This window comes from Mesoplodon bidens (assembly GCF_964165515.1).
Source record: "Mesoplodon bidens genome assembly, chromosome: 4".
Lineage (NCBI taxonomy): Eukaryota > Metazoa > Chordata > Mammalia > Artiodactyla > Ziphiidae > Mesoplodon > Mesoplodon bidens.
The window spans coordinates 121,204,686-121,221,425 of record NC_138160.1 but is presented as its reverse complement, the minus strand read 5'-3'; the positions used below and the strand labels follow the sequence as shown (position 1 = coordinate 121,221,425).

The window sequence follows — 16,740 nt, the reverse complement described above, 5'->3', positions numbered from 1 at the left end:
AACACAGAGGGGTATGGAGAAGAGGCGAGTCTGGGGACACTGTGACAAAGGCCTCATCTGTGCAAAGCTCCCCAGGTCCCAAATGAAAGGAGAAAACAGGCAGGCGTACCGGATGGGCTTGGATTTGCTGGGAACATCTACCTGGGGGCATTCAGGAATCCTAACTGGGGGGCTCAGGAAGGAAAATAAAGCGTGTGATCTTCTTGTCGGGTGGGGCTAAGCAGGAAGGTAAAGACGGCAGAGAGTAACTAGAGTTGCCGTGGCCCAGGCAAGATGTAGAGAAAGGAAAGGGTAAGGGGACGGCCAAGGAGATGGCCCTCTCTATGGTGGGAGAGAAGAGACTGGTAGGGATTTGGTTCAGGAAAAGGCAAAGCCAAGTAGAGTGATCTAAAGTACTGGAAACCTTGTTAGGGGGAGGTACAGAGCGGCAGGTAAAGAGGATCTGGTGAAGAGCAGGGAAAGTAGCAAAGAATTTAAGGCGAGTGCAGAAAGAAACAAGGTGAAGGACAAGAAGTTCAAAGGACGCTTTGAAGACGTAAATCCACACAGAGATAGTGTACGACAAATCTTGTCATATAATACAAATGGCCCAAGAAAAAAGGAGGCCAGAATTTCAGCCTACAGAACTCAGGAAATGAGAATCAGAGTTTATTGGATTTATAGAGTGTTTTGATGTCACTGAGTGATGAAAAATTATTTGCCGGGGTGGCTTGGTGGTAAAGAACGTGCAATGATCCCTTTTATAGTAATCTGTGAGGATCAAATGAACATGGATATAAATATAAGGGCCTACAGAAACACATGATGGTATTACCAGAAAAGCAAGAGTAGGTCATATTCTCATCTGGGCAGCAGGAATTTAGGTAGAAAAGAGCGGTCTGATTTGTCAGGGATGGTCTAACAACAGCCTTGACGAAGGAAGGAATGAGGAAGGGCAGAATTTATGAAAGCTATGTGGTCCTCAGAAGGAAATGAATGTCTGGGTTTGAATGATAGGTTTGGGTTTTTAACGTCCCGCCCTTGGATCCAGTGCTGTAGCTGGCTGGAGAGCTGTAAAGAGCTGTCTCCTAAGTGCCTGGCCCTTTAACTACATTATCCCATTTAGAACTAAAAGCAGCCCCGTGAGAAAAGATTCTAGAACACAGATTCGAAAACCAACGTTTGGATAGGCCAAGTGAATGACCTAAGACAACAAAGCTGGCAAGTGGGGAGCAAGGGTTCCGGCTCCGTGGGATGGACACATGCGCGCATCTCCCCTCGCAGTGGTTTTCCAGGTCCCGGCCTCACAAGCACCCTGACATGCTTTCCCGACCATCCTTCTAGGCTTTTGGGGGTTGGCTTCTTCAGGTGGTAGGAATCTCTCTTTCCTTGGAGGGTACTGGTTTTAGGAAGACTTTAGTGCTCTTCTGGTGAAAACTAAGTTAGGGGCAGGTCATCACAACTTGAAAAATGCAAAAACCTTCTTACACCTCTATGCAAATAAGGCAGAGAAAATGATGGTGTATTATGATTTCTTGGACAGGAAAGCACTTTGTCTTATGCCCCGCCCTCTCCCTCACCAGAACCTCCTTGTGCTCAGGGGCTCCCTTGCACAAATCTTGCATACCCTATAGCCAGCACAAGGTCATACACATCATAATCAACTAATAGAAATTAATATTTATCAAATGAAGGCCTAAAACATCCATATTCAAGAAGCCGGAGCATTTCCATCAAGAGTAAGTCCCAGCAATCTACTGCGCAGCATAGTGCCCGTAATTTAACAACACTACTGTGTACTTAAAAACCTGCTAAAAGGGTAGATCTTATGTTAAGTGTTCTTATCATCAAAAAAAAAATGATAATACTAATAATAAAAGAAGAAACTTCTGGAGGTGATGGATATGTTCACGGCACAGACTGTGGCAATGGTTTCACAGATGTATACTTATCTCCAAATTCATCAAGTTGTACACATTAAATATGTACAGCTTTTTGTGTTCAATCATTATCTCAATAAAGTGGTTTACAACAAATAAAAATTAAAAGTCCAGATCAAAAGTATGTATAATATACAGAAACTATATTTTTCAGAAGGTGGACTTTATCACTTCTAACACACAGGTGATTGTCTAAATTTCACCTGTAATTCTTTCTGAGGGGAATAAAATACGTAGATGGAGGCGAAGCCAAGGCCACTTGGGATGTGAAGATGCAGGAAGGTGTCTTGGCTTCCCTTCAGGTGCCTGATGTCACTAAAGCGGTGCTCTAGAGGGCCAGCTTGGGTAAACTTATGACCTCTGTTTTGCCCTGTGTTCCTAAAAGGTTTATGGGAAGGAAGGTCACTAATTAAGTGTGTAAATGCTCCACCATCTAGTTAAAAAATAATAACTGCTACTGGAGCTGACTTGCACTACATATTTTCTGAAAAACACATTTATTTACCTTTCCTTCTAATAAAATACACCCAGCAATAAATAAAAGGCAGTAAAAGTATCCATGCCTTACTATTAAAATTTGATACATTTTTTTTTTTTAAATTTATTTATTTATTTTTGGCTGTGTTGGGTCTTCGTTTCTGTGCGAGGGCTTTCTCTAGTTGTGGCAAGTGGGGGCCACTCTTCATCGCGGTGCGCAGGCCTCTCACTGTCGCGGCCTCTCTTGTTGTGGAGCACAGGCTCCAGACACGCAGGCTCAGTAGTTGTGGCTCATGGGCCCAGTTGCTCTGCGGCATGTGGGATCTTCCCAGACCAGGGCTCGAACCTGTGTCCCCTGCATTGGCAGGCAGATTCTCAACCACTGCGCCACCAGGGAAGCCCTGATACATTTTTAATGACAATTTTTAGTATATTGTTTTTGAATGGATCAGGTACTGTTTGAAAATAAGCACCCAATGAAGACACGATTGAGATTGGCACCAAGTTACAAACATAGTAATTTGTCCTAAGTATAGTGTCTGTACTCAGAGAATTTAAATGTCTTTCCCTAAAAGATCAAATTGCACTTTAAAATGGTCAACGTACTTCTACCAATGAGCCACTTGTATAAAAATGCCACCATAAAACACATTAGTCTTTTTATTTTTTAAGTTTAAACTACAGTCTAGTGAATTTAGTTCATCACACGCTTACATAAATCCTACAGTGGAGGTGGGGGGAGTCTTTGGAATTTCAGACTTTTTTTTTAAGAAAACCTCTCAAGAATGTATCCAACCACTTCTTGGGAGACATAATCACATCTAAAGAAAAGTGACCCGAATAAAGGAGGGATTTAAAAAAAAACCTTTAGTCACTCTTTAAACTTATTCTCCAATTTAGGCCAATCCTCTTTTATAGGGGGCTCCTAGCAATTAGCTGGCAATCTTATCCTGTGAGTCTAAAGGATTAAAGCAGAAGCAAAGAACAAAAGGAACCGATTTGCTACACTCTTCCACAGGTCCCCTCTCTTCTTAACAAATCAGACTTCATTTCCTCCAGGGCCCTCCTTACCCACCTAATCTTCTTTCTTTCTTCCTCCCACGGTCCCTTAGGAAAAAGATTCTTAAATGTAACATTAGGGAATAATGGCATCTAAACCACATTCCTTCAGATTATAACACAGGTTGAAAATGACTGCAGAAACTAGAGGGTGCTTTTTTGAGTCCTTGTTTTGGGATTCTGACAAAGTGTAACTTTTCTGATAACTGGATCTTAATATAAAAGGTAGCAGTAGGTAATAAGCCACCCAAGTTAGGTTTCCCAGAAGTTTAGACACACTCCCTTCCCTCTTGCAGACTATTTAGGACAGTACTCACAGGTCACCACATTAAAGAGAGCACAGCCTGGGAATGGCAGACGTGACATCTGTTGAACTTACTGTTCCATCTGTCACTGACATGGGCGACATACAAACCTCTAGAGCTCTGAGGGACTTTAAGGGGCCTGCTAATCCATTCCTTTTCCTTTACCCTTAAACCATTCCAGAGGAGGATCGACCCTATTTTTAAAGACCTCCAAGGAAGAGTCCACAATCACTCTTAGCCAGCCAAATATTTAGAAATCATTTTCCCTATGGCCTTTCCCCATGGCTCTGCAGACACATTCCTTCCCATAGTCTTGCCATAAAAAGAAGAAACTATGGTAGCCACGAGCTTTGAGAAGATCTACATGAAGACAAAATAACTCTTCATTTCACCCAAAAATCGATGCCATGAAAATACCCTAATGAAAAATTAACTCATAATTTTAAGTGTAGGTATACATGCTCTGCAGGTTTCTTCTATGGAAAGTGAACGTTTGAGATGAGTACTTACCCATTATCCTTATTTGGAAGCTCTGTGTAACTGCAGCAGGAACCAAGTCTGACCATTTATAAATTCTACAGGATGGGGATTAGAAAAACATAAGTTTAGTTTCAATACCTAAATCTTGGAAACTGCTGTATCACAGAAGGGCTTAAGGTCAAAATTACTTGGGAGACCTACATACAGATTAAAACGCATCTCACACATATAGCCACAGGGAAAATATATACAACTACCCCCAAAAGGGCTTTTCTCATACACATGACCATGATTATAGAGATCTAGGGTTTGAGAGTCATTGAGCCAAACCTAGAAAAAATGGACTGCTACTTTTGCTTCTTTAGCCTACCAGTGCCCACTTTTTAAAAGAACTATATAGTACCAAGTGATGCTAGGGATAAAAGGGTTGGTGAAAATATTGATCCATCCAGTGGCTCGCTTAGTAATTTATCTGCAATCCTAGTTAAAATACTAACTGGAAATAAATCATGAGTATAAAAATCCTCAATGTCAATAATCAGAGAAAAAAACCAACATACTAAAATGACCAGAATGACATCTAAACCTAGTGACTGCCAAATACGGCCTGAGAAATGTTCTGTCAAAATAAAGATGTGGAATCAGGAAGCAGATGGCAAAATTCTTTCTAAAACCTCACTTTAAGGGAACATTTTAGGCATTTTGGACTGTTGTGCAAATGAAAAAAAGGTTTCATCAAGTGTAAGTCTAGCCGAGTTATGATGATAGGTTGCTCCAATCCTCTCTCCTTGACTCAGGAAGTAACGGGCTTAAATGGGGGAAGCAGCTCTCAGTAGGGGATGTGACTGCAAACCTTAACTAGCAAATGGTGAAAAATGAGTGCAGCTTGGGATGAATTTCAGAAAAGGGTCAGGCTGGGTTTCACAGTCACAAGGCAGCACTTCCTTAATTCTATAGTTTAGCTGATGATGCTTTGCGGCAAGAAATCACCTTCTCTATTTGAGAGGGTTTTTTTTTAGGTTTTTGACCCAATGGTGAACCTTCCAGTCAACTAATGAATAACAATGAATACCGTCTTCTCAGCACTCCAGCACTAATCTTTGTAAGATTTAAGGAAACCATTTTTCTCTGTTTTGCTGTCTACAAACCTGCAATCACATACGGATGGGGAAAAGCTTATGAAACATTTCATTTCTCACATAAATGATAACAACTATTCACTTGTAGAGCAGGATGAACAACATACAAAGCAGGGTTGGGAGATGTCTGTTTCATACAACTACATCTCAGTTTCTGACCTGGATGAAATCCTGCATAAATGCAAGAGAATTCTCTTTATTTCATATATTCTATACTCAGGTTTAATGGATTTGCATTTCAGTTTACATCTTATTAATTTGCCAATTGACTTAAAACTCTCAAAATCAGAACACAATGCTTTTTGGTAAAGAAGAAACAAGACTTTTCAGCAAAACAGGCATCAAACCAAAACTTGAGTGATGTATCTATTCTACAAGTGACAAATTCTGAGAATAACTGGAGGGCTGAGGGGATCAAAATGCCAGGCAGTAGATAGGACTATTTCCAATTTCTAGTCAGGGACACTGTCCTTCAGGAGGACAGCTCTCCATTTAGGTTGTCCAAAGAGCAGTTCTTTCTATAGGCCACAAAGTTGTAAGTAAGAAAGTTGTAAGAAGTAAACTGGGTAATAAAAGAGCCCCTTTTTAGAATGACACAAAATTAGTTTCTGTAACTCTTTTCCTCCTGAAAGTCTTTCACGCTCAACCTGAACTTATCCTCCCCTTCAAGAATTCCTGGTGTCTTTCTTTGAGATGTCTTCCATTTTAGCAGCAGAGCCTACAGAGAACCAATACACAGAAGTTCCCTGTCACAGAGCACTTTCTGTGGGTGCTCTAAATGAAGACAACCATACACTGTACAAAAGCATACAGTATATGCAAAGGGAAAGTTAAACCTCAAGTACCTACCTTTAGTATTGGTGGTTTAGCAAACGCTCCCACTCCATCCACCTTATCGGCCTTACAGACTATAAGTGCCATTTAGGCTTAAAGATATGCGAAACAAGATTTTTTTAAACCCACAAACCATCTACAGAAACATATTTGCATTTTGTTACGCCTCTCATCACCCTTCAAATCATCTTCAGAAAGCCTGAAAAGGTGAAAATCTAAATAGCTAAAAAACATCAGCAGAACCTGAAAATTATTAAGCTACATCTTGCACATGGTTTTCCTGTATTCATCACTGAGGTTTCACCAAGAACCAGATTCAGGTAAGTAGTAGGGGCCACATTACTTTTTCATAAATTATTCCCTCATACTGTACATAACGTACAGTTCTATGTCTGTTCTTGGTATGTTTTAAGTTAAAATTTGATCATCGGTGTTTACCAGCATCATCAGGACCAAGTGATTTTTCAACATCTACTATTCCAACCCTTCAAGAAGGTCAGACATCCAGAAGAGGTGGTGGGGTTGGACTCAAAGCTGAGGCCAGCACTCCATTTGCTGCGTGTATTTTTCCTGATTGTCACCTAGAACCCTGCCACCTCAGGCAACCACTTAACTTGAACTATCACTTGGCCCTGAAGCTTCCTTTCAGGAGTTATTTCTTCCTTTAAACATAGTATAAGAATATAATGAAGGCGAAAAGGAATTTCATCCGGGTTACAAATGACTCACAGTGGGACACAGCGCAAGTCAGATTACTTAGTTTGTATCATTCCAAATGGCAGCAACAAGTAAGAGACATGAGGGACCTCTGTAGTCACGGATGAGCCCTAATTATCCCCTAGCCCAAGGTCAAAGCCAGTTTATTCCATAACCTTACGCAAATAACAGTGGTTCCTCAGTATCCCCTTTCAAATAATTTAAACACTCCTCCTTTATCTGAAAGGGTTACTCTTAATAATGAACCTACCAAAGGGAGACAGAAAAGAATGAAAGACAAAAATAAAAAGTAACAGTGCAGGATAAACATTTCCACCCTAACAGTAAGGACTCTAGGTAACATATGGTACCAACTTTATATATCTACAAAGACTTTAATCTTTAGAACATTAAAATGAGAGAAATCACCTTCCTAATTAATTTTAAAGCAAAGCAAACTGTAGGTTTACATATGACAGAGTCTTAAGGACCACCAAATATGCAGAAATAAGAATTCCAAATATTTCAGTCCTCAAATATACAAAGCCAAATAAGGCACAGGACCTAAAGAATAAACACAAAGTGAGACTACAATGTTTTAGTTCATGTGATTTAGGGCCCCTCTATTTGGTCCTGTAAGATAATTTAAATAGTTCTCTCTGTTGCACATGTCCAAATTTATTCAGACTGTTTAGAGATATATTCGTTCTGAAACATAGAACACGATAGGCTATAAACTCCTCCAAACTATATTGTTGGTATAATCTAATTCAAAATATAAAAAGTCTTCAGAGACTTTCAAACCCCGCCCCACTAATCTATCGTAAAATATAACTTTTAAACAGAAACATACTATACTATTACTTATAGTAATCAATAAACGAGTTAGAATGAATGATCACTGAAACGTTGATCCAGGAGGCACTGTTTTCCTGCCTGGTTTTCAAATAACGTACACTTCTGTGTACTACATACTGACACCCCTGAACAGGCTTTCTAAGCTGATCCTGGATGTTCACGTGCAGCAGATAAATGAATATCTGCAGCTATCATACCAAGCTAGTGCTGGTTTGTGTAGTTATTGGACCATCTTGCTACATTTTTTTCTTTATATTTTGAATAAGTGGAAGAGGGGGAAAATATCAAATGACTGATATTGTAAGAACCACTGGTCTCAATTTAACACAATTGAGACAAAAATAGAAATCAGGAGGAATGAGACATTTTTAGCTTCAACTGGATGCTCATAGGACTTAAACCAGTTGGCTGTGTTCACCTGAGAAAAAGGGCAAATGCAGGGAACACGCAGAAAACATTGGAAATAAATTATCTGAGATTATGTCTAAAAAATGAAGCATAACTGGGAATTCCAGAATGATTTAAGAGCGCTACAATTCCTCCCTATTTTAACCCATTATCTTTTGAAGAACTAATATATTTTAAGGAATATATTGAGTATGATATGAAAGAAACGTCCCCTGCTGAAAAAGAAGAAAAAAATTGGCCCAAGACCAATTTCTTTTTTGTTTACTGAACGACTCTGTATGAGTCTATATGAAGATTAGAAAAAACTGCCTTAGCAATTAACAAGTGCAAAGCAAGATATTAAACACTAATCCACAGCAAAAGTTGCTACACAAGAGACGTTTATTAATGTTCTGTTGTATTTACAGCTTTAACATAGCAAACCAGGGTGAATACCACTTGGCAGAAAGCACATCACTCTACATTGTAACACATTGGTCTCTGCTAACACATTGTAAAAGCAAGTAGTACAGTATGTTAGGGATCATCTCAAAAGTTCCAAGCTAATTCTTTTTTGCTCCTATTACCTAATCCCCTCCCTACTCCTAGCCCCTGGCCTAATCATCAGGAGACAAAAGAAAAAGAAAAAAAAGGGGTAGGGATTCTAATCACAGAAAGTATCACGAATTGCATTTTATTAGTAATTATGCTGCATTTGTCCTTGTCCTTTCTATTTTATACAGTGATAACACCTTGACAATCCCTTAGGTACACAACAGAATAAGGTACAGCAAAATTAGAATATAGACTATAAAAAATTAATGCTTATCATTTACCAATTAAGAACATATTCTTGACCACACCTTAAATGTATTTTGCACTATGATTTTGTTTCTAGGTGTTCACAGTACAATTAAATAAATTTCTAGATTAATTTTAACAGCAAAATGGATTATGTGCAGAAATGCAGTCATAACAAAAGTTATACTTTTGAGAAAACCCCTTTTTTAAATGGCCAGCATTGTACATATCTTACACTAAAATATTGAATTCCAAATTCATTTTGAGATGGAGGATGAATAAAGCAAGATTGCCCCCTACTGACTACAGGGACAAGGCTCATGCTACTTAAAATGACTACAAATAGATAAGGCAATATTAGTACATCACAGACTTGATTGCGAGAGCTTTTTCAAACATTAACCACTAATGATTCAATGATTCGCATTAACTATTAAAATTTTACATCTAGGAACAAATAGAGAGAAATGATCTTTGTCAACAGTACTTTATTTTTTTAAAGCAGGTGATTATTCCTCTGTGTTCCGCCTCTTGATTCACTTCCTGCAGGTGTTCTCTTGCTTCTTGGGAGAGAATTCATAAATGCAGGAAGGCCTCTGCCAGAAAACATCTGCCAGAGAAGGATATTGAATATTGAAACTCTGGTTAAGTTGTTATTTTGGCTAAAAGAAGGATGTAGTCACAAAAGAAGGCAGGATGTTTGGAGACACAAGAAGTACATTTTTACATAGCTTTAAGATTACTATACACTGACATCATAGTATTCAATAAACGTTACATTTTTGGTTCTTAAAGTTATAAAGGACTGTAGAACTAGAGAGAACTTGAATGCTTTCTCTAAAACCCATGAGGTCAGGGGTCTCTCTCTCTCTAAACCTCCTAACAAAAGAACAGAATTCAAGTAGCACTTCATCCTACACTTAACCTCAACAACAATGACTGAAACTTGGGGACAAAGAGACAGTAGAATCCAGATGCATAGGTAATTTTCCATACACACTCGAAGCTGTTTACCCTGCCAATTCTGCCAAATCTCACACAAGGAAGATTTCCAACAAGGATGCCAGTGATATCAGTCTATACTTGAAGCAGGGCAAAGTTAGGAAACAACTATAAACTCACAGGTACCACAAGTACTTTTTCCAATCAATTAGAAAAAAAAGTGACTGTATTTTGGGGCATGTATCTCGGAGTGGGGGGACTGTATATAGCCCCAATTTTAAAAAAGCAATATACATGACTAAAACAAATACTCTCAAAATGATGTACATCTATTTTGTTAAATGCAGTTTTCATCTAATACTCTGAGGCACTTTTGTTTTGGCATATAAATTGGTTTGGTTCTCATGGAAATAATGGAAAAAATACAAATAACTCCCTATATTACTGCTAAAAAATATTCTAAAGAGATACATTAACAACTTAACAAATATTTATTGAGAAACTATGCTGTGATACCCTACACCGAATGAGAGTTGGATGGGCTCATACACAGGCCCTTAGCTCACTTTTCCATCTTTCCAAATTACTGTAAAAGCCCCAAGCAGCCCTTCTGTATCTTTTCTGATTAGACTATGTATACATCTTTAAAAGGCTGGCAAGATGCAGAGAAGCTACAACACCGGAGGAAATCAACACGTTCTTTTTGAACACTTAATATTTCCCAAACCCCAAATTCACTGACACTGGTGTTTTGATTTGAAATAAACCAATGATATTGACGTAAGAGCAACTTTTCTTTACGGAGACTTCAGAATGTGCAGGGACAAAGACACAAGAATATAAGGAATCCTGAAGGCCAAGTAGAACCAAAAAGAAAATTGGTAGACAGATGTCAAATAGAGATTTTTGCAATGAGGCTGGCTAGACTCATTACAAGCCTAAGTAAATTCAGTTTTATCACTTTCCATTAACAGATAAAAACGGATAGAATGATTACTATAAGGTCAAAACACTAGAGTTTTGCAAGAATATGAGATACAGTTCCGATACAGTTCACCTGGCCACTTTCTTTAGTTCATGCTGCTTCCACGGAAGCAAATTAGTTTTAATAGATCCCTCAAAGTCAGAGCCACCCAACAAATATTAAAAATGCATTAAGAGGTCCTACCTACTGTATAGCACAGGGAACACTACTCAATATTCTGTAATAACCTATATGGGAAAAGAATCTGAAAAAGAATAGATATATGAATATTTATAACTGAATCACTTTGCTGTATACCTGAAACTAACACAACATTGTAAATCAACTATAATATTAAAAAAAATCCATTAAGAGGTCCTAGATAGGTTACTAATGAGTGATCTCAATCACCATACAAATTCCAAACGAAAAAGATTGCTAGAGAGGCAATCACTGCTCTCTAAGACCCAGAGGCCTGTTCAGATCAACTTGACTCACAAGCTGTTACAAAAACAGTGATGGAATGCCACATTTTAGGGACTGTGGATATCATTACTAAACTTTAGATTAGATCACTTCAGAAACAAAAGGAATCCAACAGTCTACAGATCACTTAATTTCAAGAGGAAGACAACAATTTCTTCTAGGACACTGTGTAATTTTTTTTTTTTTTAAGCAAAAATTCCTCTGGAAACATTTTCTACTGTCTTGTTACTTTACAACACAGTCCAAATAAGTCAAACTAACTTGAGGTGAATTAAAAATAAAGACGTATTAAGAAGGAGGGGGAAGGTTATAGAAAAAAGGTAATGAAAACATTTATCATTATATGGAAAAAAGTTAAGAAGATATCTGATGCCTCATATGTATAGCTCACCAGGTCACAGTAATCACTATTTAATTATGAAGGGCTCTATCTCATTAATGCCGCGAGGGCTTACGAATTTTCTTCCCTCCTATTTCAGATGTGGTTAAAGTAACAAATTTAAGATCCATTATACTTCGCATATACAAGTGCTTTTGCAGCAGTGTTAGATATCAGTTAATTGTGTTACCACCTTGCAGTTACTATAACTAGCTCCTCAGTTACCTGGCAGCATCAAAAGGAGTGGTACTCCATAAAAATTTATTGTCCAGTTAATTGGTAAATAAGATAAAGACGTTTCTAAAAGGTACCTGTTTCTTTTTAAACAACATAGAAGGAACATTTTGTTTTTCCTGCTTCCTCACAGTCACACACTTCTTGCTGCCACTGTGCCCAGCTCTAGCAGTTCCTTCTGGCTTTTCTTGCTGTGAGGCAGGAACCCAAATTTCCTTTATAAGCTTATAAATAAGCTCTGAAAGGGAACCTGAGAGTTGCCCTATGATAGTAGTATGTGAGCTTTAGTGTTCAACTCTTGTAATATCTACTTTGGCTGGTTAGAAAGAAGGCCTTCTGAGGTCATTTCAGAGAGAGAGAGAGAGAGAGAGAGAGAGGAGTGTGTGTGTGTGTACTATATTTTGGGCAGCCTAAGAGAGAGGGGGGTGTGTGTGTGTGTGTGTGTGTCTGTGTGTGTGTCTGTGTACACTATATTTTGGGCAGCCTAAGAGAGAGGTGTGTGTCTGTGTGTGTCTGTGTGTGTCTGTGTGTGTCTGTGTACACTATATTTTGGGCAGCCTAAATAGAAAAGTCACTATTCTTATACTTTTTTCTACTACAGTGCCAGATCTTAGCATGGGAATTCAGCTATTTTTCTCTATGGCAAAGTTATTTTACAAATTCTCTACCTGTGGCTTTCTGGCAAAAAGTAAGCCCACAGCTACCTTTTAACTAGTGATACCTCCAGTAAAGAAAGTAAGAGGTCTCAGTGAAAGAAAAGAAAATCTTCACACCTTACATGATGGTTTTCTAGTACATCTTCAAACTAAATTAAACTAAATTTCCTCTGAACTAGAGAAAGAAAACATTCTACTTTTGGATCTGGATGGACAGTTCTTACCCCTGTCAAATGGACAAAGGAAATTCAGTCCCATGGGATATTACAGCTTTTTGGGTTCCCTCTGGGGATACTGAAAATTAGTAAGGAAGTTATTAAAATTCTAAATGCTGCTGTAAGTCCCTAAACCCCTAATTTGGAGCTCTGAATCCTCTGGGCATGTCTGGGACAATTTCAAATCAACTAGGATATCAAAGTCAGACAAGAAAGCAAAGAAACCCTACTATGCCCTCCACTGGGGAACTTTATTCATATACCTCTAAGTTTCTGACAATGCCTAAAGCACTGTAAGGCCTCTGACTCCAAAATACAGAGAATACCAGGTCTTTAATATCCCTTTACCCCTCCAACAGCATTATTACTTAACTAAGGGCTGTCTACTTCAAATCATAACCCTAAAGACGCTTTGTTTTACATTTAGAATATACCCATAAAGCATTTCAGAAGTTTTAGAAAATCAAAACAATAATAACAAATTTTATAAACAAAAAAACCCCTCCAAGTCCCTAACAATACAGGAAAACTGAGAAGTTCAGGCTTTCTCTCAACCTGTATTGTCGTGTCAACCTGTCATGTATTAGAAGCAAGATGAAGAGTGTATGCATCCTCTAATAAAGCCTAAAATTGCCTTCTAACTGAAGAATGAAGAGAACAGACAGAGGTGTGGCCTCATTCCATTTAGAAATTCAAAGCCACCATTAGACTAGACCTACAGAATCTGTGAAGGAAGGAAGAAAGGGAGGGAGGGAGGGCAGGAGGAATCTGTCCCCTCAGGATACGTTGGGCACCAATGGATTAGGGGAAATCTGCAGGTGATTTCAAGCGTTCATCCTAAGAACTGTGGCGACCCCAAAGAATTAACTTTTGAATCTATGGTAGGTAAGAGTTAAACCTAGGGCTTAGAAGTAACTACAAATTATAATCAGATATGTAGAGGAAGAAAAAAGATGACAGTGGTTAACTACAATAAAAACACACAAAATATCTGACAAGCCTCTTAAAGTTAGGATGTCCCAGACACAAACACAGGCACATCACAGGCATTAGGGCCTAGGCCAGTGGTGTCAGTATCCATCTGTGCCCAGACTGTGAAACTGAATTCAAATTCAGGACACACCACTCAGCACATTTTAAACATGCAACAAAACATTCCTTCTTTAAAAAAAAAAAAAAAAGTCATAAACACAAGTGGTATTCTTAATGGCTAAAATTCTCTCTCAAATAAAAGTGCACGCTCCTTTGAAGAAACTGACTTTAACCAACAGAACCTAAGTTCTTTCCATGCTTTCTTTAACTTTTATAAGAAATGCCTTATGAATATACTCTACCATGCATGTATCTGAGCTTATCTGTCACTGTAGCCTTTGTTACTTATGTAAGAACATTATACATGTAAAGTGCTTAGTACAGTATCTGATATATCAAAAAGTTGACAAACATTAGTAATTACTATTACACCATGATTGAAAACATTTTTGTTTCATTTAAAAAGTTCTCATCATATTATTCTGTTGCTTAAAAACTTTCAATACCATCTCACCACCTGGCAAATTAAATACAGTACTTTCTTTTCTAGAAGCATATATTCTGAGACCACCACGAATCTTCAAAACTGAGAACTCTACTCTGCATGCTAAGATCACCACAATCTTCAAAATTGAGAACTACACTCTTAGCATATGATTACTTACAGAAACTATGATAACCCAACAGCAAATACAGAACAAACTGATGCTCACATGGAGTCAGCCTTGTGTTGAGCCAACACGTCACTGGGTTTAAAGGGCTGCTCTATGAGTTCAACACTTCCACTGCAAACGGGCTTAGTGCTCAAGACATTTGAGAACACTGTCTCAGCCTGGCTTTCCAGCCTTAATCCTCAACACTCCTTTATGCTACAATCACACTGCTGTCCCTTAAGCCAGCTCCGTAACTTCTCTGCCTCTATTCCTATTCAACACTTGGCCTTAGGTGACTCTGAAATGCTTCCCCACCCAACAATTTCCACGATCATTTACACTTCCTACCTATCATTTCAGGTTTATCTCAACTGCTACAACCTTCACAAATCCTTGCTCGAGGGCTTCAACCAGTCTGGTCCCACCTGTCCTCAACAGTCTTAAGGAACAAAGAGTCAATTCCACGAAGGTTAGATCTTGTAACCAGAGGCCTCTCTCTGGTGTACTCTTTCCCAAGATTCCCTATCTCCTCCTTTTTGTAGCTAGTGATGTAAGATGGAGTCAGCCTCTGGGGAAAACCACGGGTGATCCAAAGAGCCTTGGCAAGGCTTAGTCCTCCTGTTCTAGGCAAGGGAAAAGGCCCTTTCCTCCCCTTCCTTTCCTGGGGTTTGATCCTACCACCAGAATGGTAACATCAGGATGGGAACCTGAAGAAAAGGGATCAGGAAAGCCTCTCTGACTAATTTGAGAAGACAGACGCCTTGATGGGTTTGTCAGTGGCCAGGCAAAAGGAGTTCCTAAAGTACTCGTGGTCCTGCCAGCTCTGGGGTTTAGGGCCCCACATAACTGAGCTGAGTGATCAGGCCTGAAAGGCTCCTTCTTGCTACAGTCCTCTGGAACAGGTAAAACTGCAGCAGTGGCTTCAGGATTCACGATTCAAAGATCTAGGACCCTGAGTCCCAGTCGAGACTCTTCTGCATTGTCCGAACATGAGATAATGTTTTCTCCTTTGGCAGTTTTTCTAACTTGCCTTTTTAAATAGTTTTTTTCATAGAAACACCGTTTACTAAACTAGAAACTAAAAGACAAGGCTTCCCTACCTTCTCCATATCCCCTACCACAGGGTGTACACTCTACTCTAAACCTCAATAGTCATCTGCAATGCATCACATGATTACACTGGGACTAGAATAAAGTTTTTTTCTTTAATACCTTTAATAAATAAAGAGAACTCTGGTCCTGGGGAGATTTGAGAAAGTTTCTGGCATCTTCCGGACTTTTGCATAATTGATAAATCCTCTGAGAAACAGGAGAAAGCCTAATTTAAAAAAGAAAAGTCAAGAATGAGTTTATAATTCCCATATTAAGTCCACTCCCCAGAAATATCCCTCCTGATACCAATACTTCATCATTTTTCTGCTAAAAGCTATCAAAACACAATTGACTCTAAAATTTCCAAAGGATTTCCACACCAAATTTTCCACTTCTCAATGAGAATACATAATCTCAAGAGCCAAAACAAAGTCTCTTTTGCACATTCAGAATCTAATTGGTCTAGAAAGGAAACAAAAATAAGATGGGGCCAAACATTTACATTTGGAAGCCTCATTGAGAAGCATTATCAAAACCTACCTTCTCCCCCCCTGCCCCAACTCCAGCCTCGCCCCACGTCTCCAGGGATCTTAGTTCCCCAACCAGGGACAGAACCTGCGACCTCAGCAGTGAAAGGGTGGAGTCCTAACCACTGGACCACCAGGCAATTCCCAAAAGCTACCTTCTGAGTTCCAAAAAAGTATTCCAAGATAATATACTCTTTTTAGAGAGGTTATAAACTGTTTTTCTCAAAAAAAAAAAAAAAAAAAAAATTCCATCCTTTCTTGCCCTGGGCTTCTTTTTTTCCCGTAGACAGTACATAATGTTGTCCACTAGATGTCAGGCTCCCCTTACCTTTACAGCAATTCTCATATTCTCAACTGTACTTCTCTACTCTTAATTTAGGAGTCAGAGGGGAAGGTGATGAGCCCCCTCCCATGGTAGCTCACACACTCCTGGCCCTCCTCCTCCAGAGATGGTCCCTGAGTCTTAGACACATTTTTTTAAACACCTTTATGGAGATATAATTTACATACCATAAAGTTTACCCAGTTAATGTGTACGATTCACTGGCTTTTAGTCAGTTGAAACTATAATCCAATTTTAGAACTCTGTCGTCCCTAAAAATATC

The 16,740-nt window shown here is 38.9% G+C and overlaps 1 protein-coding gene across 1 annotated transcript in view; it reads right to left on the bottom strand.

Moving 5' to 3' along the window:
• Positions 1-8,538: 8,538 nt before the first annotated feature.
• Positions 8,539-16,740, bottom strand: part of NDFIP1 (Nedd4 family interacting protein 1) — a 54,389-nt gene continuing 46,187 nt past the window's right edge. The window contains exons 7-8 of the mRNA XM_081231126.1: positions 15,729-15,834; positions 8,539-9,565 (exon numbers count right to left, since the gene is read on the bottom strand). Coding sequence (XP_081087252.1) covers positions 15,731-15,834 — 104 coding nt within the window. The 3' untranslated portion in view covers positions 8,539-9,565; positions 15,729-15,730. The remainder of the gene's footprint in view (positions 9,566-15,728; positions 15,835-16,740) is intronic.